Source organism: Leptonychotes weddellii, chromosome 2 (genome assembly GCF_054177405.1).
Source record: "Leptonychotes weddellii isolate Sample4059 chromosome 2, ASM5417740v2, whole genome shotgun sequence".
Taxonomy (NCBI): domain Eukaryota; kingdom Metazoa; phylum Chordata; class Mammalia; order Carnivora; family Phocidae; genus Leptonychotes; species Leptonychotes weddellii.
Window position 1 is genome coordinate 69385589 of NC_138370.1, and position 26463 is coordinate 69412051.

The following is a 26463-nucleotide window of genomic DNA, read 5'->3' on the forward strand; positions in this document are numbered from 1 at the left end:
GCCTGGGTGGCTCAGTTGGTTAAGCGACTGCCTTCGGCTCAGGTCATGATCCTGGAGTCCCGGGATCGAGTCCCGCATCGGGCTCCCTGCTCAGCAGGGAGTCTGCTTCTCCCTCTGACCCTCCTCCCTCTCATGCTCTCTGTCTCTCATTCGCTCTCTCAAATAAATAAATAAAATCTTTAAAAAAAAAAAAAAAAAAAAAAGAATCTTTCCTGTGTATCTCTTACAATTACTATGGTGATAAACCACACATCTAAATAATCTTGTTTGTACCTATTACTTATACACTACTTTTTTCTTCTCCCAAACTCTTAACTCCATCTCGACTTCTGGCTAAAAGACCATGTATCTCCGCATTGAGTTTTTGCTTTTTTTTTTTTTTTTAAAGATTTTATTTATTTATTTGACAGAGACAGACACAGCAAGAGAGGGAATACAAGCAGGGGGAGTGGGAGAGGGAGAAGCAGGCTTCCTGCGGAGCAGGGAGCCCGATGCGGGGCTCGATCCCAGGACCCTGGGATCATGACCTGAGCTGAAGGCAGACGCTTAACAACTGAGCCACCCAGGCACCCCTGAGTTTTTGCTTTTTAATTTACATCACAGCACATATAACAGGCAGAAAAAAATGTCTCCATTAGAATAAAGAGAATTCAGCAAAGTTGTTGGAAAAAAAAGCAAGTGCCGTCCTAGCCAAGATCAACTCTAACAAAATATAACTTTTTCAATAAAAACCAACCAGTTATCTAGACATCAAAGAACTTTATGGAGGAAACTTAAAGAAAAACACCTAAATAAGTTTAGAAAAAATGTAAGTCAATCCTTCCCAGAAGAAACCAATGAAATTCCAAAAGAAATTTCCAGGGTATTTTTCACAGAATTTGACAAGGTAATCTTAAAGAATATAATACAGAAATCACAAAAACACAATGTTGAATGAATATAAGTTGTAGAAGGATGTTCCAGTATCATTAATACTTCTAAACATATAATATTACATGTTGTCATAGATTCACACAAGCAAGTATGTATGTATACATACATAATAACAGTATAAAAACACGCATGGGAATGACATCAAATTCTAACCAAAAAATTCAGAATAGTTACTGAAGGGAAAGAACAGGACCAGAGAGGCATAAACTAGAGTTTCAGTTTTATTTGTAATCTTTTATGTCTTAAATTGAGTGTATACAAAGATGTTTATTACATTATTCCCTAGTCTTTAAACTTTTTGTAGGTCTTAAATAGTCCATAAAAAAAATAAAAACAGAATGCCTTTTATTTGAGAACCACATTAGTACATGATTTAGCACAGTAGTTCCTAACACCAGTTCAACAGCTACTCGACACCATCTGAAGTATTTGTTAAAAACACAGACTATCAGGCTGAGCTAGAATCAGAATTTCTGGGAGGGGACCATGTGATTCTAATGCACAGCCTCATTTGGGAACCCCTGGTAACCACAAGCTATTAATAACTAATCCATCAACAAAATGGGTTCCAATCTGACAATGAGATATTTAAGTGCTTAAGATTGCCTAATTACTTTCCAATTGATGTAACGGTCTAGAATGTGGATTCTCATGTGAGGGCAAAACCATACAAATTTTAATGTATATCCTTTACTGTAACCCCGCCCCCCAAAAAAGGTCATATATGTAAAAACTCCGAATATCCTATAAGGTAATAGTATCTAATGATTCCACAGCAGAACATAATTCCTTCATACCCTCCACAGGGAGCAAAATTCCACCAGAGGTGATAAAAGATGCTCCCCTTAAAAATAAAAGATGCTCCCCTTAAAAAAAAAGTACAAGTCATTGGCAATTGCACTAAAGATGTATTTCCCTCAAGCATGTAGATGGTAACCCCATGTTTCTTTCTTTTTTGAATTTTCTTCTTTTGTAATTAAAATCACAGCTAAGTTAGAGAAATGCATGGAACCAATGAGAAACATAAAAAATAAATTTAGAAAGAAAACTATTTATTTATAGTTAGAGGTGTTAGTATTGCTATGACAATTTTGCCCTGCTCCTAAGAAATAAAATTAACTAGAGAGGACTAAGGTGTTAGAATGTGGAAAACCTTCAAGGGCTGACATATTTTCCCCTAATACTTAAAAAAATCACAACTAAAAATATGGAAAGGGATGATTTTCATATTTTAAACAATACAAATCTGCTAAGCACATCAATATAAAAGGACTCACTCATATGTAGAACATAAGGAATAGTGCAGAGGACCACAGGGGAAGGGAGGGAAAATTGAATGGGAAGAAATCAGAGAGGGAGACAAACCATGAGAGACTCTGGACTCCGGGAACCAAACTGAGGGTTACAGAAGGGAGGGGGTGGGAGGATGGGGTAACAGGATGATGGGTATTAAGGAGGGCACTGATGATGAGCACTGGGTGTTATACGCAACTAATGAATCATTGAACACTACACCAAAAACTAATGATGTACTACATGTTGGCTAACAGAACATAAAAAAAAAAAAAGCTCACTTACCAGGGCTTTCTACACGCTTATAGTGGTAGGGATTGATGCACACCTCCTTCTGCTTGGAACCAAAAGGAAACTCACAGCATTCCAGTGGTTTTAGTTCATGGTGGCTCTGAAGATCAGGCCAGCGCCACACACGGCAGTAAATGACATGAGGCAGTCCCTTCCGGTGGGAAACTTGCAGCCTGCCATCCAGAGAGCGAGGAATGGTGACACAGTTACTTGGCTGCCCCGGGCAGCTCAAGGCCTTTTCCAGTTCCTCCATGGCACCTTTCTTTTTCTTCAGTTTTTTCACCAAAGCATCAACAGCTTTCTCTGCCCATTTTTCTTCTTCATCACCCTGTTTCCACCCAAGGAGTCTCTTCACAGCTGGACTTGTGAAGGAAAATAAATTTGTCACATTCATAATGAATGCACTAGTTATAGACTCCTTGTGTGTGGTGAAATAAAGAAGTCTCCAAATGCAAAAGGACAACAGAAGAGATTTCACTTTATTTACATAGGATTCTCTTTAGCTTCTTGGTTTTGAGATCCCGAAAAGGAGAAATTACCATTCCTAGTGTTTTAAAAGTAATCCAAAGTCAGCACCTAGAAAAGAAAAAAGGGAAAAAAAAAGTTTAAAATAATTGCTACCACAAAACTACCATTCATTAAACAACTGCAATGCGCCAGGTACTATTTTAAGTAATTTTCTGTATTATGATACTCTATGTGCTGAATTATGACTCCCCCTAAAATTCACGTTGAAGCCATAACCTCCCATATGACTGTATTTGGAGATGAGATTATGAGAGTGGGGCCATAACTTGGTAAGATCAGCGGTGTTATAAGAGGAAGGGTCCCCCACCATGCACACATACTGCAGAAGGGCTAGGTGAGGACAGAGAGAGAAGGCAGCCTACGAGCAAGCCTGGGACAGAGCCCTCACCAGAAACCAAACTGGTGGGAACCCTGATCTTGGGACTTACAGCCTCCAGAACTGTGAGAATAAATTTCTGTTGTTTAAGCCACCCAGTCTGAGATATTTTGTTGTGGCAGCCCAAGCTAACACTCAGTATTTAGTTTACTTAGTCTTTTCCGTGAGGTAATACAATCACTCCCTTTTACAGAAGAACAAACTGAGACAGAGTTTAAAAAGTAGTATGTTACTTGTTCTGAGATAGAAGCAGTAGAAACCTCAGTGCACATAAGTCCAAGTTCTCAACAGATACTGTAATGTTTCATTCTTAGATTCATTTATAGGCTCTAAAAATGTATTTCAAAACATACCTCAATCAACAAAAACTGAAAGCAACAGGAAAAAAAAAATAGTAATCTTAACATCTGTTTTTGGTTTGCTCCTCAAGTATCTCTTACGATAAAAGAAAAAATAGTTATACATATACTGTGTAAACATTACAACATTTTAGGGTATTTATTCAGTAAACAAGCCAGTGCCTATGGGATATAGGGCAAGTAAGGTAAGAAATTTATTTGTTTTTTATTGATATGAAAGGAATGAAGGACATGAACACATACTGTACCAAATTCTTTCGTCCGGTTGTCTCATTTAAACCTTCCAGTTACTCCTCACCAGACAAAAACAGAGAAGATGAGAGACCTTCAAGAGGATAACTGCACAAACTCCAGGTAAGATGCAGTAGAACATGTATCACATCAACCTCGTCCCAAAAATCACTATAAAAACTAATAAAATATAAACAAAAAAGCCCCGCTTTAATTTAAAGATATCAAAGAGCAACCAAGGTCCTCAGGACTAGAGAGGCCAAGATGCTGAGAACAGAAAAGCAATGAAATGTGAGCTGAACATTCTTTCCTGCTCTTCTTCTCAAGGCACTTCCCAATGCCTGTGCTGTAACTAGCAAGGAGACTGGTAGCCAAGCTGCAGGAGGCTCAAGAAGCAAGCAAAGATTTCAGTGGCCTCATAGGGTGGAGGAGATCAAACAAGCAAACTGTAGTGGAGGGCCTGTGGAGAAGGAGGCTCTCAGTTGAGACGGCAAAGCGGTATGCTCTAGTGTAAGGGCAAAAATGAAATGGACCAGTTTTTATACTGAAACAGCGCCTGAAATCTTTTTTTTTTTTTTAAATCATCTTAATACTAGACTGGATCAAGGTAATGGGAAACGAAGAGAAAAAACTGTTGCAGAGGCAATATTTGTAGATACTAGCCAAGGATTTTCCAAAACTGACAACAAACAACTAGATACAGATCCATGAAGCTCTACAAATCCCAAGAAGGATAAATACAAAGAAATCCACAAGGTTTGATGTGCCCTCTCACACAAAAATCGCTGAAAACCTATGACAAAAATCTTTAGAGGGCGCCTGGGTGCCTCAGTTGGTTAAGCGACTGCCTTCAGCTCAGGTCATGATCCCAGGGTCCTGGGATCGAGTCCCGCATCGGGCTCCCGGCTCGTCGGAGAGCCTGCTTCTCCCTCTCCCACTCCCCCTGCTTGTGTTCCCTCTCTCGCTGTGTCTCTCTCTGTCAAATAAATAAATAAAATCTTTAAAAAAAAAAAAAATCTTTAGAAAGACACATTACTCTCAAATAAGTACAATAAGGCTGATAGCTGACATTCCAACAGAAACAACGGAAATAAGACCATCCTTAGTGTGCCAAATGTAAACAAATAACTGGCAACTCAGAATTCTATACTTAGTGGAAAAATCATGCAAAAGTGATTGTAAAATAAATGTGTTTTCCAACATACGAAATCTGAGAAAAATTCCTTCCAGTAGGAATCTGTGAGGCAAAAGGAAAAAGATCCCAGAAAGCAGCAAGGAATGGCAGGAAAGAATGAAGAGCTCCAGAAAGGTAAATAAAAGTAAGTCTAACTGGCAACTCAGAATTCTATACTTAGTGGAAAAATCATGCAAAAGTGATTGTAAAATAAATGTGTTTTCCAACATACGAAATCTGAGAAAAATTCCTTCCAGTAGGAATCTGTGAGGCAAAAGGAAAAAGATCCCAGAAAGAAGCAAGGAATGGCAGGAAAGAATGAAGAGCTCCAGAAAGGTAAATAAAAGTAAGTCTAAATGATACTGACTTTACAAAACAATTACAGGAATCTCTTGTGGTTATTTAAAAAATAGAATTAAAATGCATGACCAAAAAAAAAAAAAAAAAAAGCAGAAAGGGGCAAATAAAATTAGTGTTCTAAGGTCCCCGTATTACCCAGCAGGCTGTGATAAAGCATTGAATTATTATTGATAAAGTCTTGTCATAATAAAAAACTACTGAAAGAGAGGCACCTGGGTGTCTCAGTTGGTTAAGAGTCTGGACTCTTAATTTTGGCTCGGGTCATGATCTCAGGGTAGTGAGATCAAGCCCCGCTTCAGGCTCTGCGCTCAGTGGGGGCGGTCTGCTTCCCTCCCTCTTCTTCTCCCTCTGTCCCTCCCCACCACGTGCATGTGTACACTAATTCTCTCTAAAATAAATAAATCTTTTAAAAAAATAATAAAAAGGTAATAGAGAAGTTAAAAAATATGGAATTATTTTTTAAAATATGATTAACCCAAAGAATGTAAGAGAGAAAAAAAAAAACAAAGAGATGGGACAAATAGAAAACAATAAGATTTAGATCTAATCCCAAAAGAATCATTAATTATTTAAATATAAACATATTAAATATGCAAGTAAAAGATCGGCAGGGATGGACGGGGAGCACCACTTAACTACCGTACTTACAAGAGACACACATTACACACAAACGACAGAGAAAAGCTGAAAGAAAAAGGATGGAAAAAGATAGACTATGCATACTCTAACCAAAAAAGCTGCCATAACTATCTAATCAAACAAAACAGACTTCAAAATAAGAAGCTTCACCAGAGATTAAAAAAGGGACATTTCATAATGTTAAGAGTTGATCCACCATGGATATAGCATAATCCCAAATCTTCACGTAACAACAGTGTCAAAATATATAAAGCAGAAACTGACAAGTAAAATGACAGACAAACCCACAATCTTAGTGGGAGATTAAAACACTGTCATTTTACTTGTCAGTTTCTGCTTTATAGTAGTAGTCCGCATGTCTGTGTTCCCCACTACAGAAAGGTGACTGAGGAATTCCATCTTACTACTCTTCCTGTCTTTAGAGCCCAGCACTGTACCTGGCACACAGCAGATCCTCAATAAATGTTTAATGAATAATTTAGCTCCCTGAAGAAATCAGAAGGCCAAATGTGGAACTTCAACTTTATTCAATAAAATATGAATTAATATTACTAAATATACATATCATTAAATGGGCTGTAAGGAGTCCATTGTTTCCTTTCTTAAAGAGTTTTATCCAAATTTACCAGTCCTTTTGAAGTAGGCATTATTTTCATTTAACAGAAAAGGAAAGAAAACACAGCTGGGCCACTATCAAAAGCCATACTTGGTCAGAGTGTACCTACTGAAGTAATCATTTACTTTCAGGTTAGCTTTGCAAAAGAACAAGAAGGACAACTTCTCTCTAGTCTTCTGGTAACAAATGACAAAGAGAATACATTTCTTCTTACTCTATATGGCCTTTTCTTCTACTCCAATAACTGCTTTTTTATATTTTAGCCAATGATTTTCAAAGAGAAGGGATTGAGTTTCTATCAAAATCATCTGGGGCTGTTTCAAACTCTGTCAGTGATGGGTCAGTTGTACAAGGCAAGTATATTGAGGGGGAGGGTAGGGGATGAGATTAAGAACCACCATTTCAGAGCCTCGTTTTTACTATTCAAATTGACATTCATTCAACAAAGCTGTACTGAGTGCCTGCTGAGTGCTTGGCACTGTGCTATACACAGGGGACAAGGGCAAAAATGTCTATCTCCTGAAGGGGCTCACAAGCTAAGGGGAGAGCCAGGGGGTACACAACTAACTCTCACCGGGGCAAGTCGGTATCCCTGCATGCTAACACTAAAGGATGGGGCTGAGAAGGTTAGGCCAAGTGTTAGGGCCTCCTCCAGAAGCAATGTGTGACTGTACCAAGGTCGACCATGAGCACAGGAATAGAAGGGGAGGCCCACATACTATGCATTTGCCCATCATGAACTAACTATAACACTGTATGATAAAAGCTCTAAGGCAATTATAAACAATAATATATAAAAGAAGAAAAAGAACAATGAATTCCACGGATTTCAGGAAGTTTTCCCAAAAAGGTACTATCGGACAGGTCTTACAGGATAAGTAGAATTTTATGAAACAACAGAGCTAACATTTTGAAATATCACTGCATGACAGACAATGCTCCAAGCACCTTCTATCTCCTAACTAGTTTAAGCTTTGCAACAAAATCTCTGAGCAAACACTATCATTTCCCCTGTTCTACAGGTAAGGAAAGTGAAATATGGAAAGGTTCAATCATCTGTCCAAAGTTTACATACACAGCTGTATGCCAGAATCAGGGTTGGAACCCATCTTGTCTGGCTCTAGAACCTCAATTTTTTAACCACTTGTTTCAATTGCTAGTTCTCACAGACACAAGACAGAAATGCTGGGGTTCAAGGTGGCTGGTGAGGACACAAGGCTGCTAAGAAGGGCAGGTGCAAGACTATGAGGGCCGGTGATGCATCTTACCCTGCAGACGAGTGGAAGGTTTTATATCAGAGCCCTACTGCGATTAGCTCTATGATTCAGAAAGACAGTTCATGTGTTAGCCTCAGTACAGGAAGCCTTCTCCAAAAAGAGAACAAAAAACTCTAAACACTGTAGGAGTCAGCTGGAGGATGCATGTCCTGATGCCACTCACAAAAACGAGTGGCTAGATCACAAAACTTTACGTATAAATGTGCGTAGATGAAACAAAATGCAGGCCGATGACTAATTTCTGCCTATTTGAGTTAGGCATTTTTTTTTTATATACAAGTCAAACAAGCCACCTACCTCCCCATCAGGAACTCAAATGAGTCTATGATACTATGGCCTTGGCAAGACAACTCATTTTTTTCTGCCCCTTTTTGTACTTCCTGCTTTAGTTTATGTCAAAAGCTAAGTGGCCTTATCAGTTTAAAGTGCAAAATAAAAACATGAGTCAGCAAACAGAGATTTCCTTCCCTCTTCTCCAAATACAAACATTTCACACTGACACACACACACATACACACACACACACACAGCATTCATCTAGTAAAAAACCCCCCAGAAGCCTTAAAAATACTATCTTTTGTTCCAGCAACTTCACTTTTAGAAACTTACTCTAAGGAAAGATTCTGAACTAGAAAGGTAAAACGTTTTTGCACAAAGATTTTCATCAAAGCATTATCTACTTTACGGGAAAAAGAGTAAGATCCAATAACTGGAAAACAGGTAAGCTACGGTACAATCCACTCAATAGAATATTATGTAGCCCTTAAAAAATTATGTTCATAAAAGCTATGTAATAACTTGGAAAAAACCTTAACCACAACATAAAATGGTATATACAGCATGAACACCTACGTAAATATACCAAAATATTAACAGTGGCTGGGTTTGGAAGGTTAGTAATATCTCTCTCCTACTTTTCTAAACTTTTCAAACACTTAATGAAAAACTTTAACTTCTGAATTTTAAAAAAGCCCCTATATGCAAATATTTGCAAATTACAAAAAACAAAAATCAATTTCATGAAGTCAAGCTACATACAACCTCTACTTCTAAAGTCTAAAGACTTAGAGCGTGATCTGATTTTGGAAGTAATAAAAATACAGTTTAAAGCAGGGTTCTAAATTCGGAACTTTTCCATATGGAGTCTTCCCTATGGGAAGGATTTCTATTAGCACTGCCAGAGGCCAAACAAGAAAAATACTCTTATAATACTCCGTTTGACTAGGCTATTTAATTTTGCAACCTATGTGCTATTCCTTAATGTTAAAAGGAAAAAAAGCGAAAAATTTTAAAATACCTTTAACTGCTGTGTGACTTGCTTTATATTTAAAGGAAACCTAATTAGCCAATTGCACAACAATGGACATTTTCTTCATCCTGGCCTCGTCAAGTAAAGAAACATATAATTATCCAACTGTGTGAATAAAAACAAAATACACTATCTGGTGTTCAATACTTTTCAGATCCCAGACTCCCACAGAGAGTTTTATTTACTTATTTTATTTATTTTTTTTAAAGATTTTATTTATTTATTTGACAGAGAGAGATACAGCGAGAGAGGGAACACAAGCAGGGGTAGTGGGAGAGGGAGAAGCAGGCTTCCCGCCGAGCAGGGAGCCCAATGCGGGGCTTGATCCCAGGACCCTGGGATCATGACCTGAGCCGAAGGCAGATGCTTAACGACTGAGCCACCCAGGCGCCCCCCACAGAGAGTTTTAAAAGAATTATTCTAATTGTATCTGAAAATACATTTTAAAAAAGGGCAGAGAGAGGGTAGCTGCCAAGTGGTACAAACCAAGTACCATTATAAACTGATGGAGAGAGGAGACAGATCAGAACCAAATTAAATGCCCTCTGTAGCTTCAACCAGTTGGTTTATAATTCTTGCACTGGCATGGAATTCAATGAAGTAGACAAAATAAATGACTCCATTAAATATTGAGGGAATAAATTATTCAATAAAATAAATATAAAATATAGGCTCCAAAAAGTGACTGGGGAAAAAAAAAAATCAAAGACTCCTAGTACCTTAAAAAAATAACGGACAGAAGATAAATGGTCTATTGTCAATGAAGCAAGCAACTCACTTTTTTTTCACTTCTTGTTCTTTGGTTCATTACTCTGTCTTAACTCTAATGGTAAAACAGCATGGCATAGAGATCAAAAGAATCAAGGAACTAAATGCACAGGGTATTGATTAACTTCACTTTGGAACTGTTTAACAGCTGGGTAAGTTATTTAAGGAAAAAAGACAACTTTGCAAAAATTAATCTTCCTATAAAAATGTTTGAACCATTTTTTAGGAAACAAGTATTTCCAAGTGACAAAATAAACTGTGCATGTTTCCTGACTTATATCACTACACTAGCTTTCTTCTTAAACAGATGATCTTGTGAATAAGCAGGAAAAGTAAGACATGAGCACCCAAAGAAGAGCTACACTGGGGCTACCGAGACATCATAAGCCAACTATAGGATTTTTGTAATGCAATAGTTTTTTATATCTAAAATGTTTCAACATATACCAACATACACCATGGAGATGTAAAATACCACAGAGATGTGTTGTATAAAGCAACTGGTGGCAATACTGGTACTATGGAAAGGTATGTGTCATCTATCCTAACATCCAATTTTCAATAGGATTCAAGGTCTGATAAGAACCCTTGCCTCCTCTGAGATGCCTGGCTAAAGTAAAACATCAAAAAGGGCCAAAAAGTGAACATGCCAGTGGATCTCTAATGTAACTTTTCATTACTCCATTTTTTTTTAGCCTACTTGATGTCATCTGGGTACCCAAGTCAACTGCATACTTTTACCAAAGGCAGAACTGCCAAAACAGATCATGATTCTCAAGAAGAATAAAACAAAGATAAACTAAAAATTCCTGACACTCACAGAAACCACAGAATCACAGAAGAAGAGTAGACACTACCGATTAGGGTTAAAAATGCTTAAAAAGATGAAGGCTGGGCGCCCGGGTGGCTCAGATGGTTAGGCGTCTGCCTTCGGCTCAGGTCATGATCCCAGGGTCCTGGGATCGAGTCCCACATCGGGCTCCCGGCTCAGCGGGGAGCCTGCTTCTCCCTCTGACCCTCTCCCCTCTCACGCTGTTTCTCTCTCGCTCGCTCTCTAAAAAATAAATAAAATCTTTAAAAAAAAATAATAAAATTTAAAAAATTAAAAAAAAAAAAAAAGATGAATGCTGCCGCAAAGAAAAATATTCCAGAGATTCAATGCCAGTAAACATTATAAAACATAAAGAGCAATCCATCATTAAGCCAAGAATTACAAGGAGCTTTGCTGGTTAAGAGTAAGATGGAGAATTCACAAAATGGCAGGAGAAGGGGGTGGGGGGAGATCATAACCATATTCATTAGACCTAAGTAAAATTAGGCTATGGAGTCAAGTCCTGAAGAACAGGGATCTTCTAAACTTTTGCTAAAACTAAATTACTTGGTACTTAAAAGGGGAACAGCAGACAATCCACATGGTGGCTTAGGAACGCTGAAGCAGAAGCAGCACATACACTCACATCTGCGGGTGGAAAAGCAATCCCAGGAACAGCACCTGTGAAAAGCAGTAACGAACACAGGCAGAGACAGCACTCTGGAACAAGTAAAATACAGCCATAAGCGGTATCAACTCTGAACAGTTCCCAACAAAAGCACGAAAGACTATCATACAGTTCCTTAAGGAAAGCGATACATCTTTATCCACTCTTAAAGCAGACAGGAAAAAAAAATGCTTAAATTTGCAACGCAAGTATAATGCCATTACAAGGAATATCAGAACAGAGAGAGGGTTTCTCTAGCCATCTCGGGCTCAGACAAATACCTCAAAGTTACAGTGCTCTATGATTTGGTTTCAACAAATAATCTGTTCAAATGTTTCATTCCCCCAGTTACTCCAATTAGGAACTAACTTCATCTTGAGATATATGAATTGGAGAAAACAGGTGAAGTGCCTCTGCATTTTTTTCCTGTTTTAAAATAGCAGTTAGCCCTTGACTTTCAATTTCAAACAGGTCAAATGTAGCTAAATAAAACTCACCACCAACCAAAACAAGGGGGAAAAAAAAATCCTAGAACAAGAAAATGAGGATGAATAAAATCTTTCTCCAACTTTTACAGATTTGAAAGCACTTTTTAAACCACCCACTTCGCTGCCGGGAAGTTCGGCTAAAAGGAACTCTACTTCAACTGAGTCCTCAGAAAACGCAAGTGTATTTAAACAAATTCCTACACAAGAAAGTGCTATGAAGATCCACCGGAGATCATAGAAGAAATCTGCTGGTCTTAGATCAAAGCAGCAGCAAAGTCCCACCATTACAAACACCCAGAAGTCAAATTTCACGTTACTCAGTCTCTTGTTATTAAGCCTTGTTATTGTTACTTCCAAACATTTCCCAACTTTCTAAACGTGTAATTAAATGACACAGAATAGTTTGCCATTTTTTCAGAGATTAATGTTCCAGATCTGGGGTAATGGGGGAGGAGTGAAGATAGGAGGGAGGATAAGCTCTTGAAAGCCTATTTTTAGTAGTAATGTAATTACGTAGTACTACCACCTTAAAAACACGTGCGCTAACAGCCAGTTTCCCGGTCTCGCAGGTGTGACATGACTAGCAAGAACTGCAGTGAGGTCTCTCAACAGTGTCAACCGAGTGGGAAACTTTGGAATCAAAAAGGAAAGGAGTAGCAACACGTAGACTTTGAATAGCAGCTTCCCACTTACCACTTGTAAGTTCACTGCAAGCTGTGATTTCAGCCAGATAATTTCGAAAGCAGCATCCCTTTGATGAAAATGAAGCATGGAATTTATGGATGTCACAATTACTTGAGACTCTAAAGAGGACAGGGCTCTAGTTTACATATTTAGGTGTGCCAAGTACACTATTCAATACATCTTCCACTGTGTTAGAAAATTCTTGAAGACGAGAATGCTCTCTGGTTCTGTTCTGGATACACAAGTCCTTCCATCCTGCCAAACCTAGGCTGCTTATGGGACAACTGGTCGATTTTCCCTAGTCACAGAGACTCCCCAGAGGATAGCAAGTGTCGGCTGTGTTTTGTTTCATGAGATGATTACTTGTTAAGTAGGCTGAAGGCACTTAGAAGTTTTCTTACTGTCCTCAACTTCAACAAACAATTCTGGCTTATTTGTACATCTCCTCGCCACTTCTTTAATCCCACTGAATCCCTGTTCTCAAATTCATGCTTGTAACGGAAGACTACTCTTCAGTTCATGGTAGCCTTTCAAGATATCCAGGTCCTAATTACCTCACCCTGATAAATGTCATCTGCATTCACCTCAACTCAAGACTGGACAGTCATTTGGCCTTCAAGTGCTCACTCCTCAAACACAGGAGGATTGAAGACCAGAGGCATTTTAAACTTTAATTTTGTTGAGTACAAGAAGAAAAACTCTACCATAGTTGTCTCTTGGAAAAAAGAAAAATACTCTCTTTGGGTCACTGTTAATGTAGAACAGCAATTTCACAGACTGCAAAGAATGCTAAATGTGGTAAATTCCCACAAGTAGTCAGTTATGAATGAGTCATCACTAACAAATGAACAAAATTATTCTAATTGCATTATTACCTTATGTAAATATTATACTGGTTGTTTTTACAAACATTATCTTACTGATTTCTACAGCAATCCTTCAAGCTATATATCATTACCTCAATTTTACTAATAAACCTGAGAATCAAAGGTCAAGTAATTTTCTCAAGACCATATTCTAATAAGTGGTAGAGCTACATTTTAAGCAGATAACTACACAGAACAGGTGCTAGAGTCCATTAATCAGGTTTAAAAAAAAGTAATTCAAACTCCAAATTCACAGATGAAAATGGAGTAGGCTAGAGAGGAAAAAAACTGCCCTATTTAAAAAAAATCCTGCTGTATTTCATTTTTTGGAACATATTTCTCCTTCCCCACTGATCTCACAGGTGCTGTTTATGACAATAAACACACATCTGTAGGGGTGAGCTGACACACACAAGGCAGGACAGCCTGAACCCTCTCCCTATATTTAGATCCTTCTGCTCAGCTCTTAACTGAATAATTTAATCAGGACCCTCTAGAAGGGAAACACATCCATATTCATCACAGGCATCAAAGGAAACATCTTTACAAGTTATATCCTTTTACAAACCAACATATGGTCTCACGCCATTCTCCCAATTGTTGAACTCCTCCTCTGGGAAGAGCATGGAATTTTATTTCTTTTTATCACTTGAAAAAATCACTTCCCTCCTAATTCAGTAAAACTGGGTGGAGGCCACTTCCTCCACAGGTGAGAGAAATAAAACTTGTTGATCTGTCATTGTCAGGAATTTTAAAGTTAACTATTTATTCTATGTACTTTCAAAATAGAAACAAAAGGCAGACTCAGTCCAAAATAAGAAGTCAGGGCACATGTCCCACACTTTTAAATAAAACCCCTACAATTTTTCTGTCACTGTAAGATGTTTCTAAATGAGAAAACAAGGGCCCTTCCCTCGGAGTGAAAAGAGGTAGGCTGAAATGGTAGCTTCCACTTAGAAGCTGTACTCTGAACAAAACACCGCTCTGAGCTTCAATGTGCTCTTCCACAAAATTTTGATTCCATCACCTATCCTGCTGGATTGTTAACGAGGCTCAAATATGAACATGCAAAACTGATTTGAAAATTACAACATGCCAAAAAATGTAATATATTTTATTAACACAACAGCTTCACAAATAAGGAACTTAATTTGAATACTTTGTACATATAAAAAACCGAAGTTTCTGTCCTAGTTTTGTCTGTTCCGTGAAGTTCTAACTTTATAAGACATAAAGAAGGGGGGGCGGGAAGGAGGGAAAAGCACTGGGGACATGGCACTGAACAAGAGAGACCAAAAGCATATTTTTAAAAGGCTGTGCCTTCATGAGACCTACATTCCAGTGGTCAGGGAAGGCCTCACGAGGAGGGTGCTATTTGAACAGAAGCCTAGAAAGGTGACAGGCTGAGCCATGTGGACAAGTGGGGCAGCACACGCTGCAGGGGGAACGAGGCAAGGGGCAGGCGGGAGAGCGGAGGTGGGCCAGGTATCAGGGCCAGACCCACGGGGAGCCGACCCACGGACTTCCCAGCCTGCACTCTGAACTGAGCTGGGCACCACGGGGGAGATGAAGGCAGAGCTTGACAGGATGACCACGGGTTGGCCCCCTGAAAGAATAGAAGTCGGAAGCAGTAGGAGTGGTGACGGCTGGTTGTGGTAGTGGCAGCAAGAGCAAGGGAGGCCAATTAGGAAGCTGCGGCCATTGTTGTGGTTGGAGAGGGTCAAAGGTTTGGATCCTGGATATATTCTGAAGGGAGGGCCATGAACAAATAACACTTTATTGCTGAAGTAAATAAAGAAAATAATTAACCATAAAGCTGGAGAAATCGGTTTAATTTTTAGACATGCAAAATCCCGTATTATGGAACTATGAGGCGGAGTCTCTGAGGTGGGGTCAAAGGTCACTGGAGAAGCAGTCCAAGAATTATCACAGGAGCAGGAGAGGAGGGAGGGAGTAACGACTGGTAGCTAAAATCTCGTAGGAATGAGGGTGAATGATGGGGGCCGGGGCAGTAAAGCACTAACAAGGAAGGAAAGTGAGAGGTGAAATCTGACATGGTATTCAAAGCTGGGTGTTTCTATGGAGGACGGAAGAATGGTGTGGCGGTGGCAACGAACAGGGCCCCCGCTTCCAGGCACCATGGTCCTCGGGTTATGAGAGAGAACGGCCACGCCTTAAGACAGCTGCAAGGGAAGCAACATCCTCAGATGAACATACACAAGCATATTCATGTTCTAAGTAACCCAGATGTCCAACAATAATGGAGTGATGAAATCAATTAGGGGACATCCGACAATGATGTAACTGTTAAAAGGAAAAAAAACCAGACAGACTTTTATGTCTAACAGGGAAAGAAAACCAGACCGTAACTGTTCAGTTAGAAAGAAGTTGCAGACCAGAATATACAGTATGGCTCCATTTCAAAAACACAAAGAGAAACAAAACCCGTAGATATATAACATAGGTACATTTTTAAAGGCCTGGAAGGAAATGCACAAAACCAAGTAAGTGATTCCCTCTAGGAGTGAGCTGGAAGGAGGGGAGTGCAGAACATTTTTACTTATAACCAATTACTGTTTTCAATTTTAAAACCCAATAAAAACAAAAACTGAAGAGGGTAACATTTATTCTACATCACTCTGTAAGACAGTATTATGACCAAGAGGTGGCAAGACTTATCTTTTTATAAAGAAAAAATAATTGACAGTGTTTCTGCACAGAGTGGAAATATCACTGCAGTGGGATTTTTAAGAGAAATCTATTCCTGTATACAGAGTTGGAATATATGACTTAATTCCGGGTGAAGAGGTGAGCGGGAATGCACTTTTTTATTAAGCAAGTCAGCCACATCATCAAAAAATTTGATTTTACAAAATGCATATTATAACAAAAAATAATTTTCTTCCCATTCCAGCCCCTTAGTCCCCTTTCCATTAACAATTCAAATATCCTTCAAACTTTTCAATGCATGAATTTCTTACCCCAAAAAAGTTTTGTATTACTCAAAAATCTTCAAAAGCAATTTGGTCCTTCACTTTTCCAGCATATAAATCTGTTACTTGGAAGAACGAAATAGTTTCTAAAAATCAAAGTTTACACAATCACTGAAACAAACATTGACATTAGCCAGATTTCACTCTCCTCCACATGACAATCAACAACAGCCTGTTTTCAATCTGCCAAAAACTAGACTGGACTTAACAAAGGTTCGCTTGGCCACCTCGGAGAAAAAACTGAACAAAACAGTAGCAGCCTTCTTCCAGAACAGGACCAGCTCCCTCCAGCTAAGAGCTAAAAGAAGCAAATGCAACATCTCCCACTGGGTTAGAGGAAAAATGCTCTGGTTATAAGCAAGGGTAACCAACGGAATTAGATGAGAGCTGTACCATAAGTCCAGACTTTCTCTGCCTCACACAGGTTCAGTCCAGTCCTCCATGAACTTTTCCACAATGACTGACTTACCGGTCAGAATGGAAACACCTAGCAAAGCTCTCAGAAGTCTTCGGAACCCAAATTCTCCTCCTTTAGACATTCAACTATTAAGACAACTTTAGTCTTCACTAATTCACTACTTAATTGAACAAATTCTTTAAGCGCTTACCACCAACATAAAAGTGCAGTAGAAAGAAAATTGAGTATGGTACAGTTCCCATCACCACCAAGCTTAGAGTTAGGAGGTATGTCAGTGAGAGATGGGAGAACCATCTTACATGATGACTGTGATAAGAGCCACACAACGTTTATCTAAGGAGGAACATACATACAGGGCAAATGGCCAACAATCTATGCTGTTTTCTTTGCCACGACTATATCTCACATGCATCTTGGGCTTTGTTTCCTACCATGCAATAAAAATACAGATTGAGTTCAACTGATTGTTAAGCAGTCACATCAGTAGGAACAATAAAATGGATAATCCAAAGCAGCCTCAATAAAAATTAGCCACTGTAGACATTTTTCCAAAGAAGACATACAGATGGCCAATGGGAACATGAAAGGATGCTCAACATCACTAAGCTTCAGGGAAATACAAATCAAACCACAATGAGATATCACCTGACACCAGTTAGAATGGCTTTTATCAAAAAGAGGTCAAAAAGGCAAGAAACAAGTATTGGTGAGGATATGGAGAAAAAGGAACCCTTGTGCACTGCTGGTGGGAATGTAAATTGGTGCAGGCACTATGGAAAAGAGTATGGAGTTTCCTCAAAAAATTAAAAATAAAAATACCATATGATCCAGCAATTCTATTACTTGAGTATCTACCTGAAGAAAGTGAAAACACTAATTCAAAAAGATATATGCACCCCTATGTATATTGCAGCATTATTTACAATAGCCAAGATATGGAAGCAACCTGTGTCCAACTATGGATGAATGGATAAAAATGTGGTACACACATATACACAGTCACAGACACACACACACACACAAATACTACTCAGCCATAAGAAAAGAATGAAATCTTGCCATTTATGACAACATGGATAGACTTTCAGGGTATTATCCCAAGTGAGATAAGCCAGATGGAGAAAGACAAATACTGCAAGATGTCACTTCTGTATAGAATCTAAAAAACAAAACAAACAAAACAAAACCCAGACTCACAGACACAGAATAGACTGGTAGTTGCCAAAAGGGAGGAAGGTGGGGAAAGGGGCAAAATAGGTGAAAGGCATTAAGAAGTACAAACTTCCACTTATAAAACAAATACATCATGAGGATGACAGATACAGTCAATAATATTGTCGAATTACTATGTTGTACACCCGAAGCTAATATAATATTGTACGGCAATTATACCACAGTGAATTAAAAAAAATTAACCACTGTTTTTGGAATGTATTATACTTTATCAAAGAAAGATTTTAATTCCTTATCACAGTTTGTTTACATTAATATTATTAACCCTGAGAACACAGCAAATTCTACAGAAATGCCTGTTCAAGATTCAAATACCGCTGTGGAAAATCTCTAAGTGGATGATGCAGTCAGTTAACCAAAATGGTTTTATTATAAAAACTTACAAAAACAAACCTATTTTGTCATACAAATCTCTCCTCCTCTTGAAATTCTGACTGTAGGCAAGAAACAGCCTTAATAGAACATCTGAAACACACCAATTTGAAGACTCAACAAACTCTCATCACCATCACTACCAACTTCAAAAGGAGGGAGTTGTCATGCACGGGGTTCAATGGGTGACATCATATGAGTGCATCCATGGTCTCCATCAATTTTCAACACAGCTCAAGTATTCAAAAAGAATCAAAAATCATCCTCATATCACCACCACCACCATCACCACTCACAATGAAGCACCAAGCACTGTTCTGATACTTTATACCTATTGCCTCTCATAATCCTTACAAGAATCCTATAAGGACTATTTTAGACATGATGAAACAGAGGTACAGAAAGGTTAAGGAGCTTGCCAAGGCAACCAGTCTACCACCCTGCTCCTCCTAAATAACCTCCTCCTGTGTCTCATGCATAAAGCAGAAGGACTGGTAAGCAGGGATTTGCTTATAGTTTTATTTCAATCCCTCCAATTCTTCCCTTCCCAACTTATTTTTATTTTCATTGTTCTTCCCTTCTTGATAACTTCCCACTTTCCTAGAACATGGGAAAAACCAAGAGTTTTATTATCAGGGCAGCAATGACAAAATTAAGTTCATTTTAATCTTAAGAGCCCAAAATAAGGATAAAAAGTCATAAGCTACAACTCAATAAGACATAAGGAAATTGCACCATGGCTTCACACCAATAGACCATATATGTTTCCAAATCTTAATATTCTTTTCTTATATGTCTGTGGAACATTAAAATTAAACTCCTTTTATGAAATGCATTTTCTTTACATTCTCACTGATTATTCTTAGGGTTCTTCACTGAAAACACAGAACTACTGGCTTAAAAAAAATAAGCCAGTAGTTTTGTTAAGGTAATTTTCCACTCAGGCAAATGTAGAGATGGAGAAAATTTATAGGTAAAATATTAAAATATTCATTTTAATGGCTAACACACAGCTGATAGTCACAATGCTATCTATACATGATGGCAAAAATGAATACTGTGAACTCTGCAGGATGTGGGTGAGGGAATGAGCAGCAGAGGGGGAGATAAAGCAAACCGTGTACTGGTATGGCAGTAACATCAGCTGGGGGCACTACCGCTTCAACTCTTACCTGCCTCCTAACCCCCCTCTTCCCTCCTCTTCATGCTCTGTGGCAGGGTCTCTCAATCTTAGCATTATGGGATGTCAAGCAGCATCCCTGCCCTCTACCGACTGGATGCTGGTAGAATCACTCTTGCCCTGCCTCCCCTACTTGTGACAACCCAAACTTCCTTTTCTCCTTGTAATCTAAATGCCTCAGGCCTCAACACCTCTATTTAGCTCCACTTCTAGACACTAGGACACAAGGAATTGCTGATCTCTTCAAGAATGGACAAGAGAAAGAGGTCAAACATACACATCCTTTCTTCCTCTCTCTTTTTCTCCTCAAACAAAAAAAAAAATGCAGGGACAGTGGAGCCTAGGTGGCTCAGCTGGTGGAGCGTCCGACTCTTGATTTCAGCTCGGGTTGTGATCTCAGGGTCGTGGGATCCAGCCATGGGTCAGGCCTGTGCTCAGCAGGGAGTCTGCTTGAGATTCTCTCTCTCCCTCTGCCCCTGCCCCCACTTGTGAGCTCATGCTAATATAATAAATCTTTAAAAAAAAAAAAAGGGGGGGGCAGGAACCAAACAGTCAATTGTCAGTATTAACCGGTATGGTTTGAGCACCTACAACGGGTATTACACAGGGTCAAGTGCTGCTGGGTATAAAAGACATAGTTCATACCCACAACGAACTTAAAATGAAAAAATCCACTCATCAGGTACCTACTGTGTGTCAGGCCAAAAGTTCTTAATGCTGGTAGACATTAAACTTGCCCGTAATAATTTTATAAAAGCTCCCCACCATAACCCTTGAGTAGAATCCCCTAGTGGCAGGTCCATGGATTTCTGCGGTGGTTGTTCAAGTGATTTTGATGGGCAGACCAAGGGAGAACAATCCTGTGATCATAAAGACACTGCCCGTTACCCCCAAGTAACTCAGTCGAAAGAGGTAGTAAGAAAACCGTAACAAAGGCTATTAAAACAAAGGCTAGACTGGACAAGCTGGTCTGTACTGTTCGTCAAAGTTACAAGATTTTTAGTGCAAGTCTAACATTTATGACCACTGATTCCCACCTTATCAAGTGTATAAAACATACCTTATGAAGTACAGACACACTCAAAAACTGCTGAAGGACAGGAAGCAAGAGCTCCACCAACTGCATCAGCTTTCTTTCTCAATCCCTTGATTTTAAAGGCTATCCCAATTATAAGAGAAATACCTTCAAAGTAAGAATATGTAACATTAGTAATGATGGCTTGTTATTTAACTTTTCTTATTGTAGTCTCCTCCTACTGATAGGATTGCTCCTTGGAGGCAGAAACTGAGAATACATTTCTCTATCCCTCCCGCAAATATAGCAGACACACAGCAGGAGTGCACAAGTTACTTGCTGAATAGATTTTACCGGCTTAACAAAAGGCAGAACCCCAGAGTGAGGCTGTACCTTCTTAAAGGAGCCCTTCCCGAAATACAAATCCACATCTCAGCCTGCACAATTTGACAAGACAGAACTCTTCAGTGTTTAAATGCAAATAAATGCTATAAATACAGTTTGTGTGCCAATCATCTGAATGTTAATCAAGTTAATTTTGTTCACAGTTAACAGGAAAACATTTAAAACCAATCAAACATTCCCTCAAGCTTGAATAAACTAAATGGAAATCCTGAGCACACAAACATGAACACAAGGAAAATAAAGAGGGTGTTATTAATCATGCCACACTGCAAAGCCAGCAATGGGCAAAAAGCAAAACAGGAAGCTGTAACAGATGAGATGGCAAGCCATATACAATCTGCCATCCTGGGTGTTCCAGTAGGGGCTAAATGCTAGCACAACATGCTCTGCATTATTATTCCCTTTCATGAAAAGCTACAGTCTCTGATAAAATTAAGACCCGTTTTCCAGGCGGTCACCCTCCCTGTCCCACTCAGCTTTTAAAGAGTCTGAGCCTGACGAAGGCATATCAGTTCAGGGTTCCTACTCAGTCACTCAGAAAAAGGAGGGGATGGGTACTGGCCTGAGTGGTAAGTGTGTAAGTGAGATTTAAAAGTCTTTTTCCCCCCAACTTTGAAATATTCACAGATCATCTAAGGGGCGCCTGGCCGGCTCAGTCGGTAGAGCATACGACTCTTGATCTCGGGATTGTGAGTTCGAGCCCCACACTGGGTGTAGAGATTACTTTTAAAAAAAAAAAGAAAGGAGATGGTGAGGCAGAAAATGCTGCCAAATAATTCTACTCTGTCTAGCAGCTCGGTAAGAACTCCCTTAATGCTGAGGTAAGACCGAGTGTGCTTCAGTCAGGTATGGACCTCACCCACAAGCAGCAGATGTTTCCCTTACAGACAGCATATGAAAAGCCTTTTTTTACATCCATGATCGCTGTTATCCTTAAGAGAAAATCTGGGAAATTAAATGCTGATGCCTAACTTTTAAAATCACTTTCATTTTATAAGAACTTCTGCACGACAGGACCTTTCTCACTTTGATACCTTATAAACTAATCAATTTCAACAATCAAAACCATATTCCAAGCCCACCACTGGTCTCCTGTAAGAAAATGCCACTATAAATAGAATCTAATGCTGCAACTCAGGTAGGAGAGAAAGAGGCCCATCTCGTTATACTCTGTGAAGCACAGGTGTCCCTCAGGTTCATCAATCACGTCAGTTGATTGAGAAACCACATATAACTGATAACCCCTAATGGGCTGGGAACACCTCACATTCTTCCAAGACTCTGATCCCAAAATCATGTCATGGAGAGGAGCAGGATATGATCAAGGAAATAAGATGGAAAAAGCTTGTCTTTTATAACTCTGGCTTATATACACCATGTACCTCCCAGTAACTCCAGCTTTGCTTAGGCAGCTGGGAAATTCTGGCTTCAATGAAAAATAAACCAGTCTGCCCAGACCAATACTTCCTGGTACATAAAGAATAACACAATAAAGTAAAAGACATCATCCCTATTCCAGTGAGGAATCTGGCCAGGACACAGGAGAACATTTTTTATTAGTAGCTAGCATTTCATGTATTTTTTAATTGTCTGTTCACGTCCTTTTACCAATCTTGTTTTTTAGGGGTGCTGTTTTCCTATTGATTTTAGAAGTTTCTTACATAGAACAGTAAGTAACTTGCTGCAAATATGTTACCTAAAAGGTTGTTATTTGTAAGTCCATGTTTAGTTATTTGTACGTGTGTATTTGGCCACGTAAATGCTGTCAAATCTATAAAATTTTCCTTTATGGATTCTGCCTTCCACATTTAAAAGGGCTCTAGAGCTGGCTATTAATTACCCCCTCCTGTCTCTTGAGGAAATGGCACATATCAATCTCCCCCTTTCCTTCCGACACTATGACAAGAATCCATGCCAGAATCTTTCTACACTGAGTGTGTATTACTCCACTGGAAAAAAAAAAAAAGTAACACTAATGAATGCTATAAAAAAAGCCACAGATAAATTTGAATACTTATCTTTAAAAGCTCTGGGCAATTTAAGTAACTTCTTTAAATCATTAAAGGGCATTCTTCTCTTAGTTCAATTACTATATTTTTCGCAAAAACCTTTATCTGCAATTGTCAGGGAAATGCTCCATCTACAAATTCCCAAACTTGGTATTTCACAATTTCATTACCAGGATTCCCATTGCTTAACTCTTCTCAATTCATTTAAGTCCATTAGACTCCTTATAACCTATGACCCCTTATCTAGATTGGATTCAGTACTGCTCTCATTAACGTTCTAGACTCTAAAATCACATTGATTTTTATAAACAGCTAACGTTTTCTGAATGTTTACTATGCCAAATCCTATACTGAGCATAAAATGCACCTCCCCTCTCCCCCATTTTAACACCTCTGAAACAAGGAACTTTACAATCAATGGTAAGTCATATCTAATTGACGGGTTTTTTTTTTTCCTCGAGTAGCACATGAAATAGTACAATGAAATAATTAGCAGCATCTTAATTAGATGAAATATGAAAGTATAATTCATTTAATCTTACTATCAATCCTGAGGCTGATACTATTATCTCTATTTTTCAGACAAGGGAAAGCAAGGTACCAAAGTGAATGGTAGCTCCCCCAAAGTTATAAAAAGCAAGTAAGTGGCGGGGCTTAGACTTCAACCCAGGCAATCTGACTCTAGAGCCTCGTCTCTTAACTGGTTTGCTATGGTAGGCCAGAATCATCTTTACCAACATTTCTCTCCAATCTTACTATCAGGTCATCCAGTTGTTCTAGGAAGTAACAATTACCTAATCCACAGCCACATCAAACTTTCCACCAGGCTTTGCCCTTGCTGTTCAGGCTCTGAATTCTCCATGGACTCAGTTGCCCACTACCCACAATGGTTCTTTCAAAACTTCTCCATTATTCTTAAACTTCCAGTACCATTTTGCCGAGTCGCCCACCTCACCACCCCGGTAAGGGACTCGTCTCCCACACTACTGGGAAAGTCAACATAAGCTGGCAGAAGCTCCGCCATCTCCTTTCTTCTAACTTGAGCCCCATCCTGCTTCTCTCTCGGACAATTGTCCCACCTTACCATGGTTAATATGTTGTCACCTGCGCCCTAGATCACTCACTCCATCATCTTTAATTGCTCTGTCCATTAACTTCTTTCCTTCAACCTTCGGAATCAAAGAGATCGCATCTATTTTGAAATATAAGTCACTCGAGGGCATCTGAGAATCTACTTCTTTTTTTTTTTTTTAAAGATTTTATTTATTTATTTGACAGAGAGAGACACAGCGAGAGCAGGAACACAAGCAGGGGGAGTGGGAGAGGGAGAAGCAGGCTTCCCGCAAAGCAGGGAGCCCGATGTGGGGCTCGATCCCAGGACCCTGGGATCATGACCTGAGCCGAAGGCAGACGCTTAACGACTGAGCCACCCAGGCGCCCCTACTTCTCATTTCTTAATATGCTCTGTGTCTCTTCACACCTGCATTCACTTGATTACCCTGACCTTTCCTCCTTCAACATGAGCCAACCATACATTTTCCCACTCTGAACCTACTTCTGGAATCTCTCTTCCCCAGTCTTTCTGGTTTCACTGCTCCTCTGACCCTACATCTTTCTTCCAATTTCTTCTTCCATCCACTTTAAATATACCTCTTCCTTCTACTAATTCCCAATTGTGGATTTCAGTGGAAGGCTCGACCCACCAGCTTTTTCCTTTCCATGGTCCTCTCAGAATACCTATCCACTTTTGGAAGGTCAACCATCATTTCCAGGAGAAAACTCCTGAGAATCTTTTGTGAAGCTCTGAGCCCTTCCCTAAGCTTTGGTTATTTATCTCCAACTTGCCGGTAGGATACTTCTACTTAGAGACTCCACCTTAATTCGACATGTCAATTCAATCTTTATTCCTTCCACAACCAGTTCTTCCCTATTCTTAAGAAAAGACTTTATTAATTTTCCAGCCACTCAGGTTGGAAACAAGAATACTCTCTGACACCTCTCTCCTGTTACTCTATAGTGAAATAACCACCAACTGTTTTTTTTTTTTTTTGCTCATAAAACCCATCTCTATCACACAGATAACTCAAATAGCTTTCCTATTAATCTCCTGGCATCCGGCCCTACCTTCTCCAATCGACACTGCATGTTCACCTTCACCGACTTCCCAATGCTTCCTTATTTTGGCACTGTAAGGTACTCAAATTCTCACCCCAACTTAAGCCTTCTAAACGTGTCTTCCCCCTTACCATACTGAGCCCCATCAGGAATACCCACTGTGGTGAGGTAGGGCTGCTCACCAGCCTCTAGATCTGTGCCATCCAATATGACCGTCACAGGATAAACACAGTTATATTTAAACATAACGTGATTAAAGTTAAAAAATCAACTCCCTTCAGTTGCACTGGCCACATTTTAAGTGTCACGAGGGCTAGTGGCTACTATATTGGACAGTGTAGATAGCAAACATCTCCATCACTGCAGAAAGTTCTGTTGGGACAATGCTACTGTAGAGATTCTCAACACTCATGCCTAACCTCCTTGATCTTTCATACCACTACTCTGCCTAGAATGTTCCTCCCTTCTACCTATGCAAATCCACACGTCCTTCCATACCACAGTGGTCCTCATGTGAGTTGTCTGCGTAACTTCTTCTTATATGATCTTGTAACAACTCTTGCAATGTTGTTATACTTTTTCATTTTTGTGTGTCTTCTAATTATTGGACCACTCAGAACTAATAAATATTCAAGGGAATAAATGAAGCATATACTCACTATAATACTGAATCAAAATTATCAAATTAATGGTATACATAATATCCTTCTTCCATTAAAAAGATACGTTTTCTTTCAATCTAAACAAACAAAAGATCATGTATTTAGCTAACTAAATGACTTAATTTAATGCCTAATTATAATACTTGAAAGATAATTAGTTCCCCTTTTTTTTCTTGTGGTGTTTGAAACTGAAAGAAAAAAAAACCTTAAAGGTCTGAAATACTTCCACTTTGCATAAGCACACCGCAAAGAAACCACAAAAGACAGACAAGGAAAGGAAAATGAATGAACGGTTTGAGTAACTACACCCTAACTATCTGAGATTATAGGAAAAAATATCTATTGTACGGCTACCCTAAAATTAAGGAGAAACTACAAATAAAATATTTAA

At 39.1% G+C, this 26463-nt stretch overlaps 1 protein-coding gene and 1 long non-coding RNA gene across 15 annotated transcripts in view; both read right to left on the reverse strand.

Annotated features, from left to right (window-relative positions):
* LOC145720102 (uncharacterized) overlaps positions 1–2503 on the reverse strand; it is a 14982-nt gene extending 12479 nt beyond the window's left edge. The window contains exon 1 of the long non-coding RNA XR_014142836.1: positions 2101–2503. This is a non-coding gene — a long non-coding RNA (uncharacterized LOC145720102). The remainder of the gene's footprint in view (positions 1–2100) is intronic.
* The window catches only part of SMAD1 (SMAD family member 1), a 91587-nt gene that overhangs the window by 58608 nt on the left and 6516 nt on the right, over positions 1–26463 (reverse strand). For 5 of the 14 annotated variants that reach the window (XM_006744101.3, XM_081811818.1, XM_031039949.2 and 2 more), the window contains one exon: positions 2512–3093. In XM_006744101.3, coding sequence (XP_006744164.1) covers positions 2512–2911 — 400 coding nt within the window. In that variant the 5' untranslated portion in view covers positions 2912–3093. Of the gene's footprint in view, positions 1–2511; positions 3094–12813; positions 15031–20926; positions 24554–26463 lie in introns of those variants that run through there. The other 9 variants (XM_081811816.1, XM_081811815.1, XM_081811814.1 and 6 more) reach the window with 6 other exon arrangements.